The sequence below is a fragment of the Hyperoodon ampullatus genome, assembly GCF_949752795.1.
Source record: "Hyperoodon ampullatus genome assembly, chromosome: 15".
Taxonomy (NCBI): domain Eukaryota; kingdom Metazoa; phylum Chordata; class Mammalia; order Artiodactyla; family Ziphiidae; genus Hyperoodon; species Hyperoodon ampullatus.
This window is the reverse complement of record NC_136928.1, coordinates 52,871,338-52,891,490: the sequence shown is the minus strand read 5'-3', so window position 1 is coordinate 52,891,490 and position 20,153 is coordinate 52,871,338. Positions and strand designations below refer to the sequence as shown.

General features: G+C 35.4%; 1 protein-coding gene across 3 annotated transcripts in view; it reads right to left on the bottom strand.

The window, feature by feature from the left end:
- PREPL (prolyl endopeptidase like) overlaps positions 1 to 20,153 on the bottom strand; it is a gene marked incomplete at both ends in the record, with an annotated part of 53,605 nt that overhangs the window by 14,211 nt on the left and 19,241 nt on the right. For 2 of the 3 annotated variants that reach the window (XM_079720784.1, XM_079720786.1), the window contains 6 exons: positions 2,162 to 2,347; positions 2,973 to 3,189; positions 8,719 to 8,854; positions 10,062 to 10,268; positions 10,855 to 10,921; positions 12,167 to 12,289. In XM_079720784.1, the coding sequence (XP_079576910.1) occupies positions 2,162 to 2,347; positions 2,973 to 3,189; positions 8,719 to 8,854; positions 10,062 to 10,268; positions 10,855 to 10,921; positions 12,167 to 12,289 (936 nt within the window). The remainder of the gene's footprint in view (positions 1 to 2,161; positions 2,348 to 2,972; positions 3,190 to 8,718; positions 8,855 to 10,061; positions 10,269 to 10,854; positions 10,922 to 12,166; positions 12,290 to 20,153) is intronic. The other variant, XM_079720785.1, reaches the window with a different exon arrangement.

Sequence of the window (20,153 nt, the reverse complement as noted above, 5' to 3'; positions counted from 1 at the left end):
ATATCATAACCAAATAATATATCATAACTAAAAATATCACCAGGAAATACTGATGACATGATGACCAAGGATATGAGGCAATGTATTAAGGGCTCCACATTTTCTATTGCTGAGATTGAGTTTATAAAGCTCTTTTAGTCAAGTGCCCACTGGGCAGAGATGTTACATACAGAAATACTTTATAATCCGCTCACAGTATGGCTTACAGATGTCCTTTGTATATAGCACTGTCTGTGCATATTAATCAGTGTTATCCAGTTCATAAAAAGGCTCTGATCTATAAAATTCTCTTTAACTAGCACCTGGTATATAATATAGTATTTGATTCCATGTGATGATGACTCAGAACATCATACTCAGAACATCATAATAGGTACTACAGGTTGGGAAAGGTCAAGGAATAAAGAAATATAGGATACAGAATAAATGAAAGACATGATGTTTGTGTTAATGGAAGTTAAAACAATGGAAACTGAGGCATACCTTAAAAATACAAAAGGCCATATTTACTTAGAAATCAAATCTTGGCAAAGTCTCATGACACTCCTAATTCTGAAAGAATTTTGTTATAATAAATGCATTGCTCGAGATTATATATTTTCTCCCATCCCCATTCCTATAGACTGCAATAAGAACAAATGCTCTGCCAGTTTCTGGATTGAAGATGTCTGAATTTGGCATCAATTAGCAAGTGAAAAGACACACTTTGATTTCAGTAGATGAAAGCAGTAAGAAAATTGCTGGAGTTAAAAATCACCATTTTTGTTTTAGGACATTTATATAGCCTTCTAAGGCACCAGATATTACATTTGATAATTTGATAATTTGATTTCATGAAGTAGATGGAAAATTTTGGTTGTTTTATTTAGGCCCTAGTTATTTCTTATTTATACCACTGTAACCATCTCAAAACTAACCTCTATGCCCCTTATCTCCTGGTGCTTTGGTGTACTCTAACACAGCTGCCAGATAACCTCATGAACTACAGCTTGACTCCTTAAATTATTCCCCTGCCCACACACTTCACGTTCCCCTCTTCATAATTTATGCATAAATTCACCACCTTGACAAAGAATGTCAAATCATAGCTTCATCACCTAGACATTTATTCTGCTTCAATAAAAATGAATTATTAGCAGCTTCCTGAACATTTTCTGAACTTCTCCAGCTTAGAGCTTCATTTGATGGACTTTCTCAGCCTAGAATACCATTCCCTTCCCCACCCATCGAAATCCTATCTATCCTCTTTGGTTTATCTCAAATTCTACTTCTCCTCAAAGCTTTCCTGGGTCCTCTTCCTTTCCTTTGGGCCCCACAGCACATTTTATGTTTCTGATCCCACTTATTTAAACCCTTCTTATACTTGATCTTTGTGTACTAGTCTAGTCTCATGATAAACTGTATTCTCCTTAAGGCCTGATATTTTGTCCTACTATCTTTCCATTCCAGAGTGCCCAATACAGTACTTTGCACACAGAAATTTGATAAACATCCAGTGAATTTACTGGAATTGCATTTTAACAAAAATTGTGATAATAGTACAGATGGAGAGGTACAAGTGGTCTGTTTGCTGGTCACACAACTCCATCCATATCAAGCAAAACAGAGGCCTCTCTTCTTCCCTTCAGTGCATGCTATCTAAAGTCACATATTAATGCTGCTTTAAAACTGGGCAATAACATTACCGTTCACCAGTTTTAGCAATAAAATTGGCAAAGAGATGATGAAGACATGAGAATGCAGTGGCAGAAACATAGTAGGAGAAACACAGTGGGCATGACTACTATCCCCACTGGGGATGTGGGATGGGAACAGGAGGCAGTGGTTAGGCACTAGCTGCCAAGTTGGCCTGAGTTATTACTGTATCTAAAGTTGTAGAGATATGTGATATAGAGATATGCAGAAAGAGGAATACAATGGCACTTTACCTCTGAAATTCATGCTATAAGACAGTATTTTTAAGTAAAAGTGCACAAAAAGGAAGGTCCTCTAAGTAATTCTAAAACAAACCTCCTAAACCTGATAAAGACCCAATATGCTAAATTCCATTTAAATTAATTTCCTTTTAAGAAAAAGTATATTGGTATTATTCAAAATTTGATGTTGTTAATAAACTGCATATATTTTGACTAATGTATTATCTTTTGAAAATTAAACATACCTTTAGAGACCGAACTGAATCGTCAGCCAGACCAATCACATTAACATAAAGTAGATTGCTATGCTTCAGGAATAGAACACAGTGATCCTTAAACATGTCCAAGTCTACAACTTTGGTATTTCTCTTCATTGTGAAAAATAAATCCCAATTCATAATAGCAGGGGTATCAGCTGCTGTTCTCATTAGCTGTGTGGAACAAAATTAGAAGAGATCTAGGTACCAGAACATGATTACTACAGCATCCAGAGATGAAACCACTGAAAACCAGACCATACTCGTCTTCACTGTTTTATGAAGAGCTGAAGGAACTAACTCTGCATCAGGGCTGAAGTGTGAACATCACCATATGAATGAGCCCAGGCTAGCCTGCTGGGTGGGTATAGCCCAGTGCTTAGCTGACTGGTCAACCAATGGACATTTGAGTGAGAGTACTGACAGCCAGTTGACTGTGGAACTATCCATGAGCCTAGCCAAGACCAGTGAAAGAACTGCCTGAGATCAATCCAAAATGCTGACTCACAAAATCATAAGCTTATAAAAGTTTGTTAAGCCACTAAGTTTGGCTTTGATAACTAATATATTCAGGATAGAGTATGTTTTCATTTACTAACCTTTTTTAGGTACAATTAAAATATGAAGAGGTATTAGCTCTAAGGGAAGAGAAATAGGATTGGTTCTACATAGGAAGGTAGCATTAGTTTTTACAGTACCCAAAGCTTACAAAACAATAAACTCTTAGAGCAAGAAATGTTGATGTTAGTGTAACACTCCCTAAGACCCTAAATGGGGACCAGAAGAATACAGGATTTACCTTGAATTCTGTAGGCTCGCCAACATTAGTGAGAATGTATAATTCATCATCTCTGTGTTCTACGTAGTAAAGGACCCCGTGTATTCGCTTCTGGATAAGTACTGGTGGGTCCCAAGGGCTCATGCCATCTATCAACCACACCTCTGAAGTGGTCTTGTTCATAATATTCATGGTGAGAAAACGACTGTCTTTTGTAAGATAAAGGAAAACAAAAAAGCTGCACAGAAGAAAAAGAGAGGGAGAGAGAGATACAAAAACCCAATAAATTTCAAATGCACGCTATCTTGTTAATGACAATATCTCACTGGTGTTCAATATATATATTAATTTATAATGTAGATAGAAAATAAAAACTCCTTAGTGAATACTGCTTATAAAAACTGGCTATTATATTTCTCATTTCCTCCCCAAAGGCATTCAAAATAATTTTTCTCTAACATTTTATTATAAAAATTTTTCAAACATACAATAAAGATGAAAGAAATGTAAGGTAAATACCAATATACCTACCACTAAGATTCAATCATGGCTAACATTTTGTTATATTGCCTTTATTGTATATCTATGTATCTATCAATCCATCTTTTTTTAAAAAATGCATTTCAAGGTAAACTACAGACATCATCTAACTCTCAATCACATTAATAGATTATAGGGCTTTTTCCTGAGAAGAGGAAATAAACTTCCTAGAGGAGATATGTAACTGTAGGGAAGAAAAGGAATACAGAGTTTCCTTTGTTTTTCTTCTCTGTGCATGTTGGATATCCTTTTTCCTACTCTCCTAGTTTTTACAACTAAACAAACAATAGGAAGAAAAACCCTCACAATCTCACTAACCTAACACATTTTTAAAATTAACTATTTTAATTTTTCTATTTTTCCTTCTAAGGCTTAATTGTATTTTATACATGTCTTTAAATAGATGTAGTTATTTAAAAAATATAGATGCAATTCTGGATTCTGCATTTAGGTTTTTTTTTTTTTTTATTGGCTGCGCTGCGTGGCACATAGGATCTCAGTTCCCCAACCAGGGATAGACCTGCGCCCGCTGCAGTGGAAGTGCAGAGTCTTAAGCACTGGACTGCCAGGGAAGCCCCTGCATTTCTTCTTACACATATTATCATCTTCCCCTACATTAGTTATACAGTCTGTGATCATTATTTTTAATGGCTACCTAATATTCTATTGAGTTGAATTATCATAATTCTTAAAAATGTAGATTTTAATGTTTCACTGTAATAAATATAAAAGGGAATATGTCATGAAGATGGTTTCCCTCTCCCTAACTTAAAATAATTAATTAATTAATTAATTAGGTTGTGCTGGGTCTTAGTTGTAGCCGGTGGGCTCCTTAGTTGTGGCTCACTGGCTCCTTTAGTTGTGGCATGTGTGCTCCCTAGTTACAGCCAGTGGGCTCCCTAGCTGCAGCAGGCAGGCTCCTCAGCTGAGGCTTGCCTCCTCCTTAGTTGTGGCATGCGGGACCTAGCTCCCCAACCAGGAAATGAACCTGGGCCCCCTGCATTGGGAGTGCAGAGTCTTAACCACTGCGCCACCAGGGAAGTCCCTCTTCCTAACTTTTATAATTATTTCCTTAGGATAAATTCTTAGTAACAGAAATACTGTCTTAATGATTAAGTATTTTGATGACTCTTGATCAATATAATCAAATACTATCCCAAGAGCATTACACTAATTCATATTGACACACTGGATGCCTTTAAATATTCTACCTACATGTTTCCTTATTACAAAAGTAATTCATACTGAAAATACTAAAGAATATAAAGAAGGACGATAACCCTGAATTCCACTCCCCAGAGAAAAGCATTTTGGTAAAATTCCTTTTGTACTGGATTAATTACCATGTTTGTCAATTTTATTTCTTTGCAATGTGTCCATTTTAAACTTGGTGATGTAGTTTACATTATTGGTCTATAACCATCTCTTTATAAATTAGGGACATTAACTTGTCCTTTTGTTGAAAATACTTTCCCCCATTTTGTCATATGGATTTTTTTTTTACATCTTTATTGGAGTATAATTGCTTTACAATGGTGTGCTAGTTTCTGCTTCATAACAAAGTGAATCAGCCACACACACATATGTGTCATATGGATTTTAATTTATTTGTTTACAATAGTGTCTGATGTAAGAGTCTAATATTTTAGATAATCAAGAATATTGGTACTACCCTTTGTAATTTCTTCTATTGATTTTATGCTCTGGAAATATTTCAACCAAACTGAGTGAAATACATATATTTTCACCAAGGGTTTTTTTTTTTTTTTTGATGGTTTTATTTTTACCAATAGATTCTTTAAATCTTTTAGGAATGTATGCTAATGTACGAATTGATGAAAACTATTTTTGTCCAAATATTCAATATTTACATTCTAGGGTCTGTTTTAGGGTTATCTATTCTGGTCTCTTTTATTGGTCTGTCAATTTGTATTATTTTAACTGTTGTGCCTTCTCATGTTTTAATATATTGTTGTAAGGCAAATCCCCTGCCCTACTTTGCTCTTTATTTTCAACACTTCCTTTGCTATTTTTATCTACTTATTTATGTGTAATGATGACACAGGTAATCAAAAGATAAATTACTCAGTCAATTATCTGGCAGACATGTGGTTACAGGGAAGTGAGAACACAAGCATCTCTGTAAGTAACAGTTTTCTTAGAAAGAGAAGTAAAATTGTGGTAACTACCAAGCAAAAACCTACAGTAGATACACAAAATATAAAGAGAAGGGAATCAAACTATAGCACTATGGAAAACCATCAATTCATTAAGACAGTAGGAAAGGAAGAACTGGGAACTATTGATCCAAAGCAGCTAGAAAACATGAAAAAGATGGCATTAGTAAGTCTTTAGCTGTTATAAATTACTCTAAATGTAAATGAATTAAATTCTCCAATCAAAAGGCATTAAGTGGCTAAACAGATAAAAAAAGAACTAACTATATGCTGCCTATAGTAAGAGATTCATTTCAATTTCATGGACATACATGGGTCAAAATAAAGAAAAAGACATTCCACACAAGTAAAAACCAAGAGGGAGCAAGAGTAGCTATACTTATATCAGACAAAATAGACCTTAACTCAAAAGCTCTATCAAGAGATAAAGAAGGCCACTACATAATGACAAAGGTGTCAATTCGTCAAGAAGATTTATAACAAGCATAAATATATATATATGCACTCGACATCAGAACCCTCAAATATATTAAGCAAATATTAACAGATCTGAAAGGAAAATCGACAACATAATAATAGTAGGGGACTTTAGTAGCCCACTTTCAACAATGGATAGATCATCCAGGCAGAAAATCAGTAAGGAAACCTTGGACGTGAACTATACTTTAGAACAAATGGATCTAACAGACGTATACAGAACATTCTGTCCAACGGCAGCAAAAATAAAAATACCATTCTTCTCAAGTGGACCTGGAACATTCTCCAGGATAGATTATGTGTTAGTTCACAAAATAAGTATTAACAGGAAAAAAACTGGAAAATTCACAAATACATGGAAATTAAACAATACACTCCTAAACAACCAAAGGGTCAAAGAAGAAATCAAAAGGGAAATTAAAAAAAAAAAATTGAAGTAAATGAACATGGAAATACCACACACCAAAACCTAAGGGATACAGCAAAAGCAGTTCTAATAGAGGCATTTATAGCAATAAACACATTAAGAAAATAGAAAAATCTCAAACAAACTTCACACCTCAAGAAACTAGAAAAAGAAGTTAAGGTAATTTTGGCAAACCTTACTTGTGAGAGCAGAATACTAAAACCTGGGGATCAAGGCAAACACAGTAAAAAACCAGCTCAGTCGTAGAAGTTCTACGAAGACTTTTATTACATTTTCTCTACTGGTATGCTGCCTTTCCCTCTTGGTCCTTCCCTTTGGATTAGGGCTGTTAAGTACAGCTGACCCCTGAACAACATGGATTTGAACTGGTGGGGTCCACTTATATACAGATTTTTCTCAATAAATACATACCACACTACCACACCATCTGTGGTTGGTTGAATACTCTGATATGGAACAGTGGATAAAGAGAATACTTTGATATGGAACAGTGGATAAACAGTGAATACTCTGATATGGAACAGTGGATAAAGATATGGAACAGTGGATAAAGAGGGTCAACCGTAAAGTTATAGGTGGATTTTCAACCACATGGGAGTCAGTGCCCCTAACCCCCAGTTGTTCAAGGGTCACCTGTATTCAGAATAGACAAACAAATCTGTGCTTTAGAGATGAGATGCCAAACTAGGTTTAAACATACTTAATTATGGTTAATTCTTTTTGGGGTAGAAAAAGCACACAAGAAGCCAAAAATCAAGAATCTTAAATGTATGTATAACTCAATCTTAGAACTTAGGATAGTAACAACATATGGCAACTAAGTACCTTATTCAAGGGTATAGCTCATAGGGTCAATTTTGAGTTTTATTCACAAGATGTAAAATGGTTCACAATCATAAGTCATTGATACAATGTAATAAATTACTAGCTTAAACTGTCATCTCCAAAAGATAGCCTTGACAAATGACACATAAAGTAGTGGATCGTATGAAGAGCAGGTTCTAGTAAATTCTCATTAAAACAATCATTATCAGAAAAAAGCAATGACAGCATTACTGAACCCAGAATGTTAGTTCTATGGGTTGGAATAATACAATTTCTCCAGACCTCAAGTTCTTTTTTTTTTTTTTTTGCGGTATGCGGGCCTCTCACTGTTGTGGCCTCTCCCGTTGTGGAGCACAGGCTCCGGATGTGCAGGCTCAGCGGCCATGGCTCACGGGCCTAGCCGCTCCGCGGCATGTGGGATCTTCCCGGACCAGGGCACGAACCCGTGTCCCCTGCATCGGCAGGCGGACTCTCAACCACTGCACCACCAGGGAAGCCCTCAAGTTCTTTATATAAACTGGGTGTTGTATAAGATTTTCTTTAAGGTCCTTGTCAGCTCTGAGATTTTATTAAGTGAAGGGTTACTTTTCTTGTTTTGGGTATCAATTTTACTGTCATAGATTTGGTGTTAAAGATAATTTTTCTCTCTTGCAAAATCTGTTCAGACATTGTCCAAATTATACTGTAAGAGGTGACAGGACCCTGGTGTTAAGAAATAATTTATCATAAATCATTTGGAAAAGTATATCTGGGTAAGAGTTAAGGGATTTTGCCAGATAAATTTATTATCATTTCCTCCCAAGCATGGTTAAGTGGTAATATGAGGCATAAGTCCTGAAGCAAAAAGAATTAGCTTTAAGGAGGAATTACCAAAGTATTGAGGAAAGTAAAATTTAAAGACCAATGTATATCATGGTTCAAAGCAAAGCAATTTAAAATTCAGGTAACCTATATGAAATAAATGGTGAATTCTGTGTAACTGACACCACGGTTATTTTAGTTATGACTTACAAGAGATTCATAACTGCTGCATGGAAACCATATTAAATGTTTAATTAACAACTCCTCTCATGTGTCAGTACAGAGAGAATGTTAGTAACTCAGCATTTGAATCTAATGATATATTTGTATTCACTCTGAAGTTTGAATGTAACTAATTTCCAATTTTGAATTTAAACCACTTATAAAAGAATGCTTATGCTCCTCTTAGACTTATATCTGATTCCAGCCAAAATCAATGTTTTAAGTCAACCAAGAGCAGCACTTTAGATAACTAGAGAAATACTTTGAAGAAAAAGACTTAATTGCATTGTTTTAGTACCTTGGGTCTTTTTCTGTGTAAAAACGTTCATTACGCCTGTTATCACCAAAAGTGGCTCGATATACATCATGACAGCGAAGGTTCCTCTGGAAGGTATAGAATAAAACATCTTCATCTTCTTCATCCTTTACCCATTCTAAAAGAAAATAATTAAAGAATTATATATATCCACCTACTTACAGTTAAAAAAAAAAAAGGCACAGTGCATTCTAATTTTGAGTGCCAAATAGAAGAGATGTGCAAGTTTATCCCTGGAAATCTAAATCTAACATAGGTTTGACTATGTCTAACCCTGTTATTTATAAGCCAGAGATATTTCCAGAGAATAAGATACTACTACATCAATTCTAAGTTTTCAAGTAGTTATTAGTCTCAGGGTACTCAAGTTTCTAGATAAGAGATGAATATTCAATATTTAAGAAAGACTTTGGTAAAGTCACATTTGCTTTCAGGAGATGAATTATGTTTAAATCTACAACCTCTAAATCTGAGGAAATTTTGGACCATTTTCTCTCATGCCTAAATGTTTTCTGTCTGTTTTCAAGCCACAGGATATCTCAAACTACCAAATATGGTGTTTTCTAGATCTTACCAGAGGCTGTCAATGGAAGTTTTCACACAATTACATCATGACTGCCACCTGGCTGACAGTGACTGTAAGACATTATTGTATAGTATGCATTCTGATTTTAGAGAGGTTAAAATGTACAAGAGGTACGCCTTAGAATCAATTAGATACAGTATAATTTCTATTCACTGCAAAAGCATTTAGTTATTAAACAATGGGGAAATTTATGGCAGAAAATAAAAAGGGAGGATAAAGTATAAACATATATATCACTCAGTGATAAATGATAAAATTTAAAGTTGGTTCTATTGGTAAAAATATCATAGCTTTTATTAAATAAGTTAGTTCGTCGTGTTCCAGAGTTCCTTGGTAGTGACCCTGGGCAATGTGCTATAATGGCTTAACAAGATAATGTGAAATGAAACAATCATACCCAAGCTTAAAGTTGAATAAAATATTAAGAGACAATTTATATGTGAAAATGTACTCTAAATAATAGCAAAGAATTACTGATATATTAACATACACTGTACAACCTGGACTCTGATTACAATACTTTTAAAAACATGAACATGAATTTGGATATTTAACTAAAGAAGGGAAGGTCTCCTGAATAAGAGGCACAGAGGAAGGTATGGAGTCCACAGGGATAAACAGATCAGTTATTCATCTTCTCATTCACTCATGTAAGCAAGTAAAAATGTTTGCAAAGTGTGGACAATTCTCTTTACTGTTGCCTTTTCAATGTAGAAGACTGCTTTGGTTGGTGGCTTACCAAAACTGGACACATTTGGGAAAGAAGCTTCCATTACAGGTTGATCACTGAGCTTCACAACTACACAGGTAGATGCTTCAGAATCTTCAGTTCTTATCTTGGCAGCTACATATTTTTCATCAGGAGCAACTCTGATACAATCAATGAAGGGTTGCTCTAATTTAAGTTCCTCCAAATTGAACAAAACTTCATAATTATCATTGTCTGCTGCACAAAGAAAAGGATAAAAGAGATAATTCCACAAAATATACTTCAAAAAATTTTAAACTGTATTTCAATGTTTTAAACTAGCATTCCTCTTTTGTAAGAGGCTACATTTTGGCATCTTTGAACAATGACAGCAGTTTGATGTGTACAGAAAATGGCCTTAGTATTTAATACTACCCTACGCTATTTGATATTATTCAGTGCATCAACCTATGTGATATTACTTGATAGTTATAGTCTAATATTTGTAGACCATATAGAACCTAGAAAAGTAAGAAAATGTAAGTGAGTAAGTGACCCTGAATAGTCTATATAGTGCCTAGCACAGTATCCAGGATTTGGTAGATGCTCAAAAAATGCTGGTTCCCACCTCCATTCTCTCTGCAAAAGCTTTTGAATGTAGCTGTTAATTATATCTTAGGCAAACCCAGAAATTAAAAAACTACTCATTTAAAAAAAGAGAGAAAAAATCAGAAATTGAAAACAGCTATTTTCTATACCTTTGAAAAATCAATACCAAATTTCCAATGAAAAATGTGAAACCTGAAAAATCAGATATTTCTTAAAAGGAAAAACTGTTTTGTACCTTCTTCATCTTTGGAACGAACCAAACAGCAGCCCTCTTGATAATAAACAAAACCACCATGTTTAATCTGACAAGGAAAAGAAACAAATGGTTTATTTAATTACAATTTATTCAATAATTTTAAAAAAATTGATTGTTTAGTGATCTGACTAGTCAAGATGAAGAAATGAGATCTTTTATAAGCAAACGTGTTGCAGTCTATGCATGAACATATAAAAAATACAAAATGAATCACTTTTTACAACATAGTGATTAAGATATGGTTTTCATATGTTTACAATCAATCACTGGAGGAGTTTATAATACATAAATGTAAGAGGCAACAAAGAGAAGGCATTAACGAAACCTACGTCAGTTATGACTGTACAAACCACTTTAGCTTTACTTCTGGAACATTTGACAATTAACAGATCAAGTGGCATCTTTAAGATAATCCAAAATGATGCAGATGTGGAAACTGTGACTTAAGACTATTCTGAAAACCCAGTCAATTACTTTCTGAGAGTCTTTTCTTTAAAATATGCTGTCACTGCCAATTGTCCATGGTTTGATCTGATTTTACACAAAGCATCTCACCCTCTGTGAGGGTGACAGATATAGAAAATTTAAGATTGAAAGACTATTACCAATATATGAATCATGCTCTTGTCTAATTCCTACATATTAAATGCAACTGACTGATACGATTTCAGGTAGCTTAAAACAATTACTACTTGCTAGTTAGTGGCATAATTTGAAGCTGGAATTCCTCATTCTTAACCTATTGCTATTTCCATTCTACTATGTATGTAATTTTCATTCATAAGCTGTGGTTCTATTTTCCAATCTTATCGAAAAATTTTCAACATGCATGTTCAATCTGTTTCAACTAATTATTTATGACTGTGGTAACCATAAAACAGTCAAGCAAATACTTGGATTTCATAGTATTATACTATTTAAAGTGAATTTTCTTTTATTAAAAAAAGTACAGATAGAACAATCAAACACTTTTCAAGTAATAAAACATTATGAGTTAGTTTCATTTGAACTTCTCCTTGGAAGTATTTAAAAAATATAAAGACAGAATTGTTTTTTTCCAAAAACCAGAATTAACATTATATGCTTGGAAATTCACCTTGGCTTTGATCTTTATAATTTATTTAAAGGACCATACTCAGCTTATTCTTTGTTCTTTAAGTTTTTCAGCATATTTTAAAGGCCAAAAGCAGTCTAATTTTGATGTGGGATTATGTTTATAAATCACAAGGTATTTTATTTGTACCCTGACTGGTAATATCAGATCAAAAAAAATAGATATAAGATATCCTACCTCTGCATTGATGATTTCGTATTCTTCTTGTGGCTGTGTTTCTAATTTTGTTCTCACTTTTTCAAATGCATCCATGTTTTCTGAGAGGGATTTTTTGTTTTCTTGTTTAATAGGCAAAAATTCCTGGAAAAAGTTTTATCAGTATGATCATAATATTTCAACTAGGGAGAAAACCTTTGCTTTTTAAAGGTAATTCTTATTTCCTTTTCATTCAAGTACTACAATGTTAGGTCTATACCTATGAAATAATATGCATTTCACAGATCTTAAATGTTTCATAAGCTCAATAAATTATTTCCTCTTTTTCATTTAAAAATGTAAACAAGTAAGGTGGATACTTGATGACTACTATTAATTCAAATGGCTAAGTCCTTAAGATGTAGTAGTACTAAGAAGCGCTGAAAAGTCTTCAGAAATACTATGAGAAAGCAGTAAAGGAAATCCTATGAACATATACATATTTAATAGCCAGGTGTGAGAAGTAAAAGTTTACTGAGTTTTATAAAGTACTGAAATACCTCCTAAAAAGGGGAAAATGTCAAAGGGAGAGGAAGACATTATCATTATTAATAAATGTCCACTATTATTTTATTCACATCAAGAGTTATGATAAAAAGTTTTTCATACTTTATATCTTCATTAGCCATAATTTTCTTCTCATGGAGATAAGGAATCCTCCGAATAGAACTGTTTATTAGCTCAAAAGGCAAATTAGGGCTTCCCTGGTGGCGCAGTGGTTGAGAGTCTGCCTGCCGATGCAGGGGACACGGGTTCGTGCCCCGGTCTGGGAGGATCCCACATGCCGTGGAGCGGCTAGGCCCGTGAGCCATTGCCGCTGAGCCTGCGCGTCCAGAGCCTGTGCTCTGCAACGGGAGAGGCCACAACAGTGAGAGGCCCGTGTACCACAAAAAAAAAAAAAAAAAAAAAAAAAAAAAAGGCAAATTAATGCTTTATAAAACAGAGCTTCTCTTTGAGGTTAAAAAAATATATATACTCATCTTCAAAAAGGAAAAATAATGGAAAATTAACAAGTAGAGATATAGGTGAAAGCTAAATAAAGCACTCAGTGTCTTATTAGGAGTATCTAATAAGCTAACAGCTTAAGTAAGTTGATCTCTGATGAGCATATAAATATCATATGAATTATTAAAATTTGGATAAGGCAAAACCTCAGTTGTCAAATTTAAAAAAGGGTTGAATAATTCAACACTCCACAGGTTTCCCTTGCTTAAGGAAAATAATTCTAGCCAAGATTTTAAATGTCAGCTTTCTGGCAAAGATGACAACTGTAGTGATTTGTGCCAGAAAGAGCACTAAGCCTTTGGTTAGGACCTGCAACAGCTGGTAAATATTTATTGCACAAGGGTATCCATGATACTTTACCAACAGTGTAGAGAATGTAAGCTATAAATACAGTTTGTATCACAAAGAGTTTACGCAGTCTAAAATTAAACACAAGAATAAAACAGAAAAATCACCAAAGCAAATTAAATGAAAAAATAATCATTCTCACAAAGTTTTTTAGACTTTTTGAGATGCTTTATGATTTGGATTAGATTCACATTAGCAACAATGGCTGTTACAGTAGTCTAAATCATTCAGTCTCTACTTCAATTGAAGTCTCTACTTCAATCAAAAAATTAATGATTAATGATTTGAAATTCAAATTCTAAAGGCTCATTTTTTTTTTTTTAGTATTTCTACAAAATCTAGTGTTAATCTTTAGTGAGGCAAAATATCTATACCAATAATTTCCTATTATCACCCAAAGCACAAATCAGAAGATCGCTAGAAATTTATCTTGAAACTATATATAACTTAGTGGTAGAAGCTACCTTTTCATATCCAGATATATGCTTATCTATTCTGTTAATTCCTTTTAGAACTTTTGAAGTACAGTCAGGATGGCTATGAAGAGAGTATCTCTTTCTACTACCTTGCAGCTCCTAGCACACTGTAGGTGAGGAGCTGGGCTCTGCCACTTTTAAACACCCATTCTTATTGAGAGCCATGGCCAATGCCAGGCTAAGGCAACAGGGCTGGGCCCAATACCTATCCTCCTAAACTTATTTTACACCCTTGATTAATTTTCTGTGTCACAAATCCAAATAAACTGAGCTTACCTGAACCAAAATAACCCTGAAAGCAATAGGATTTTTAACTGTCTTAATAAAATGGAAGTAGAATTCGAGAGTTTTGCAAATAATTCCTCAAAAGGAATTACTTCCAGGGAAACTGAGATTTTATATAATAATCATAAAGTACTCCAAATTGGTTTTGGTTTAAGTTCTGTCCCCAAGAATACCCACTGGGTGTTTTAAGCTTTAATTTCAATGCCAGCTAGCATTACCATTAGGGTATGCAGCTAAACCTAACCATTTAAGCCAAGTATCTTAATGCAGGGGTTCCCAACCTCTGGGCTGTGAACTGGTACCTGTCCGTGGCCTGCTAGGAACCGGGCCATACAGCAGGAGGTGAGCGGCAGGCGAGCGAGCAAAGCTTCATCTGCTGCTCCCCATCGCTTGCATTACCACCTGAACCATCCCTAGCATTAGCACCTGAACCATCCCCCCAACCCCCGTCCATGCAAAAATTGTCTTCCACAAAACTGGTCCCTGGTGCCAAAAAGATTGGGGAACACTGTCTTAATACATGAATAGTCTATTGGTTTTAAGGGAATATACTACCTAAAGGAGCTGAGGTGAGGAAAGCTTTAAATTTTAAAAAAGTTACATGTATAGTATCACTCAATTAGTGGAAAAAAGAAGCATTCCTTCCCACCTTCTGGGTGGTCCACCACAAAACCATTTTACAACGGAAACTCGTAAGACAAGAGAATGGAATATGTAAACTTCACATTTCATTAATTTATTTATTTTTTGGCTACACTGCATGGCATGCAGGATCTTAGTTCCCCAACCAGGGATCAAACCTGTGCCCCCTACAGTGGAAGCATGGAGTCAACCACTGGACTGCCAGGAAAGTCTCTGTAAACTTTATTATAGCAAATAATAATGAACTCTAAAAACAGAAAATAGCACAATAGAAGAACAGTGGGCAGATTTTAGTTAAGATGGTGCCATTAATTAATGGCTCATTCCAAGTCTGGGGGCAGGGAGAGTAAAAAGTAGGCTTAGGTCATTTTGTGTCAGAAAGCAAGAAGTGTTCAAAGGTTCATGGAGATGTGTCAAAAGAACACAAAGGCCAGTTTGAAGGGGTTCCTACTAGCCACATTTGGGACAGTTTGAGCATCAAAAACAATAATGACTGTAATTGATTATAATAAACTGAAAAAAAATAAAAACAATAATTTAAAAAGAAGCAAAACACAAAACACACACCTAACTAAAATAAAAAAAATAAAAAGAGGGTACAAAAAAAGGGGGAAACTCTTAACAGAATACTACCACCTAATAAATGTAGAAAGAACAATAGAAATAGAAAATCATTAGCAACCCCCAGTGAAACAAATGATTAGGGTAAAGATCATCCTTGGTTATTAAACTCATTAAACTCATTAGATGAAATGATGTCAGGCAATAAAATATTTGAGACAAAGTATTACCTTAAGTCTTAGGGTAATATTTGAGACAAAGTATTACCCTAAGTCTTAGGGTAACAAAGTAGTACCCTAAGTCTACTTAGTAACTGCAAAGGGAATAATGGCCTGTTAACAATGGAGAGAACTAGCAGTTATCACCTTAACTGAAATTATCAAGCTTAGCACCATTAATAATGGGACAAGCTGAGATTACGTGTCTCCTGAAATAATGTAATACGGAACATTTCAATTTAAGACAGAAAAAGAAAAGAGTAAACCTAAAGGAACTAGAAGAAAGGAAATAAAATTAATTTGTTTCAATTAAGTTGATACAGTAACTAACGAGAAGACCAACAAAATAAAAAAGTTGGTTCTTTAAAAAAATGTACTAAGGGGCTTCCCTGGTGGTGCAGTGGTTGAGAGTCCGCCTGCCAATGCAGGAGATGCGGGTTCGTGCCCCAGGCCGGGAGGATCCCACATACCGCGGAGCAGCTGGGCCTGTGAGCCATGGCCGCTGAGCCTGCACATCCAGAGCCTGTGCTCCGCAACGGGAGAGGCCACAACAGTGAGAGGCCCACGTACCGCAAAAAAAAAAAAGAAAAATGTACTAAGAAAGACATGTATAGCAAAACTGATTAAAAAAATGATAAAACATTACGAATGAAAAGGTTGGCATAATTACAGATATAGTAAAGATTAGAACTTACAATAACATTCTTTATGCAAATATATTTGAAAACATGATAAAATGGATAATATTCCAGAAAATAAATTACCAAAACCAACTCAAAAAAAAGAAAAGCTGTATAAGCTAATAAATATCAAAGAAATTGATAACTAAGTGTTCCCTTCTTAAAAGAGACACAAAACCCAGATACTTTCAAAGGTAGCTTTCTCTAATCTTCAAGGAAAAGATAATCTCATATGTCAACTATTTAAGAAAAAAAATGTCAACTATTTAAAACTACTCAACTTATTTTATCAGGCTGATATAACCCTGACACTAAAACTAGACAGTGACAATGTTAGACAATTAAAAATTCTTACTGTAAAATATGGATTGAAAAGACTCTAAAATAAAATTCATAAATCAATGTATTTTTTAAAAGCACAAAATAAAAACAATAATAGTAACAATAAAATCCTATATGACCAAGTAGGACTTACCTTAAGAATGAAAGGATGGTTCAATGTTAGAAAAATCCATCAATCACAAATAAAGGAAATAAATCTTAGGCCCATTTCCATTAATGCAGAAAAAACCAGAAAATAATGCACTTAAAAAATGATAAAAACCTTAAATTAGGAATAGAGAAGAACTTCCTTGACTTAATAAATGATCTCTGTTTTTTTACACAAAACCATACTAATCATCTGTGAAACTCTTTTCAAGACTCTTAATTATATTCATTTAAAATATCTAGTTATATTTGCTGCTTATTTTCTCATTCAAAAAGTGACTGTTAAATGAAGGAAACTAACTGTTTCCAATGCTCCCTACTTCTAATTTCTCTCCTTGAGCCCAGTAAGATTTTTGTCCTTCTCATTCCACTGACTGCTCTTGTCAAGGTCACTGATGGCCAGAGATACTATGGGGGGCAGAGACAAGATGACAGAGTAGAAAGATGTGAGCTCACCTCTTCTATGAAAACACCCAAATCACAACTAACTGCTGAACAACACTGACAAAAAAATCCTGGAACCTACCAAAAAAAAGATATCCTACATCCAAAGACAAAGAAGCCACAACAAGATGGTAGGAGGGGGGCAATAGTGATAAATCAAATACCATACCCGTCAGGTAGATGACCCACAAACTGGAAAATAATCATATCACAAAAGTTCTCCCACAGGGGCAAAAGTTCTGAGCCCCACATCAGGCTCACCAGCCTGGGCGTCTGTCAATGGGAGGAGGAGCCCCCAGAGAATCTGGCTTTGAAGGCCAGCAGGTTTTGATAGCAGGAATTCCACAGGACTGGGGGAAACAGAGACTGCACTCTTGGAGGGTGCACACAAAGTCTCATGTGCACCAGGACCAAGGGAAAAAAGAAATGACCTCAAAAGAGCCTGGGCCAGACCTACTGGCTGGTACTGGAGGGCCTTCTGTGGAAGCAGGGGGTGGCTGTGGCTCACTGTGGGGACAAAGACACTGGCAGCAGTAGTTCTGGGGAGTACTCATTGGCGTGAGCCCTACTGGTGGCTGCAATTTTCTCACCAAGACCTGGCCCCACCCAACAGCCTGTAGGCTCCAGTGCTGGGACATCTCAGGCCAAACAACCAACAGGGCAGGAACACATCAGCAGACAGGCTGCTTAAAGTGTTCCTGAGCACACAGCTTCCTGCTAAACACACCCCTTGACATGGCCCTGCCCACAAGAGGGACAAGACTCAGCCCCACCCATCAATGGGCAGGAACCAGTCCTTCCCACCAGGAAGGCTGGACAAACCTCTTAGGCTCATCCACCAGCGGGCAGACAGCAGAAACAAGAAGAACTACAATCCCGTAGCCTGTGGAACAGAAACCATAATCACAGAAAGTTAGACAAAATGAGATGGCAGAGGAATATGTCCCAAATGAAGGAACAAGATAAAACCCCAGAAGAACATCTAAGTGAAGTGGAGATAGGCAATCTACCTGAAAAAGAATTCACAGTAATGATAGTAAAGATGATCCAAGATCTTGGAAAAGGCACAGATTGAGAAAATACAAGAAATGTTTAACAAAGAGAAGAACTAAAGAACAAACAAACAGAGATGAACAATACAATAACTGAAATGAAAAATACACTTGAAGGAATCAATAGAATAACTAAGGCAGAAGAACGGATAAGTGAGCTGGAAGATAGAATGGTGGAAATCACTGCTACAGAACAGAATAAAGAAAAAAGAATGAAAAGAAATGAGGACAGTCTAAGGGACCTCTGGGACAACATTAAAGGCACCAACATTCACATTATAGGGATCCCAGAAGAACAAGACAGAGAGAAGGGACCTGAGAAAATATCTGAAGAGATAATAGCTGGAAACTTCCCTAACGTGGGAAAGGAAACAGTCACTCAAGTCCAGGAAGCACAGAGTCCCAGGCAAGATAAACTGAAGGAGGAACATGCCAAGACACATAGTAATCAAACTGACAAAAATTAAAGACAAAGAAAAAAATAATAAAAGCAACAAGGGAAGAGCAACAAATAACATACAGGAGAATTCTCATAAGGTTATCAGCTGATTTCTTAGCAGACACTCTGCAAGCCAGAAGGGAGTGGAAGGATATATTTAAAGTGATGAAAGGGAAGAACCTACAACCAAGAATGCTCTAATCAGCAAGGCTCTCATTCAGAGTCAATGGAGAAATCAAAAGCTTTGTAGACAAGCAAGAGCTAAGAGAATTTGGCACCACCAGACCAGCTTTGCAACAAATGCTAAAGGAACTTCTCAAGGTGGAAAAGAAAAGGTTACAACTAGAAACAAGAAAATTAAGAATGGAAAAGCTCACTGGTAAAGGCAAACATACAGTAAAGGTAGGAAATGACCCACATACAAATATGATATCAAAACCAGCAATTGTGAGAAGAGTACAAATGCAGGATATTGGAAATGGATTTGAAATTAAAAGACCAGCAACTTAAAACAATCTTGTTTACATATAGACTGCTATATCAAAACCTCATGGTAACTGCAAACCGAAAATCTACAATAGATACACCACAAAAAATAAAAAGGAATCCAAACACAACAGTAAAGTTAGTCATCAAATCACAAGAGAACAAAAGAGGAAGGGTCGAAAAAAGTCCTACAAAAACAAATCCAAAACAATTAACAAAATGGAAATAAGAACATACATGTCAATAATTACTTTAAATGTAAATGAATTAAATGATCCAACAAAAGACAAAGACTGGCTAAATGGATACAAGAATAAGACCCATATATATATATGCTGTCTATGAGAGATCCACTTCAGATCTAGGGAAACATACAGACTAAAAGTGAGGGGATGGAAAAAGCTATCCCATGCAAATGGAAATAAAAGAATGCTGGAGTAGCAATACTCATATCAGACTAAATAGACTTTAAAATAAAGAATGTTACAAGAGACAAGGAAGGATACTACATAATGATCAAGGGATCAATCCAAGAAAAAGATATACCAATTATAAATATACATGCACCCAACACAGGAGCACCTCAATACATAAGACAACTGCTAACAGCTGTAAAAGAGGAAATCAACAGTAACACAATAATAGTGGGGGACTTTAACACCCCACTTTCATCAATGGACAGATGATCCAGACAGAAAATCAATAAGGAAACACAGGTCTTAAATGACACATTAGACCAGATGAACTTAATTGATATTTACAGAGCATTCCATCCAAAAGCAGCAGAATACACATTCTTCTCCAGTACCCATGGAACACTCTCCAGGACTGATCACACGGTGGG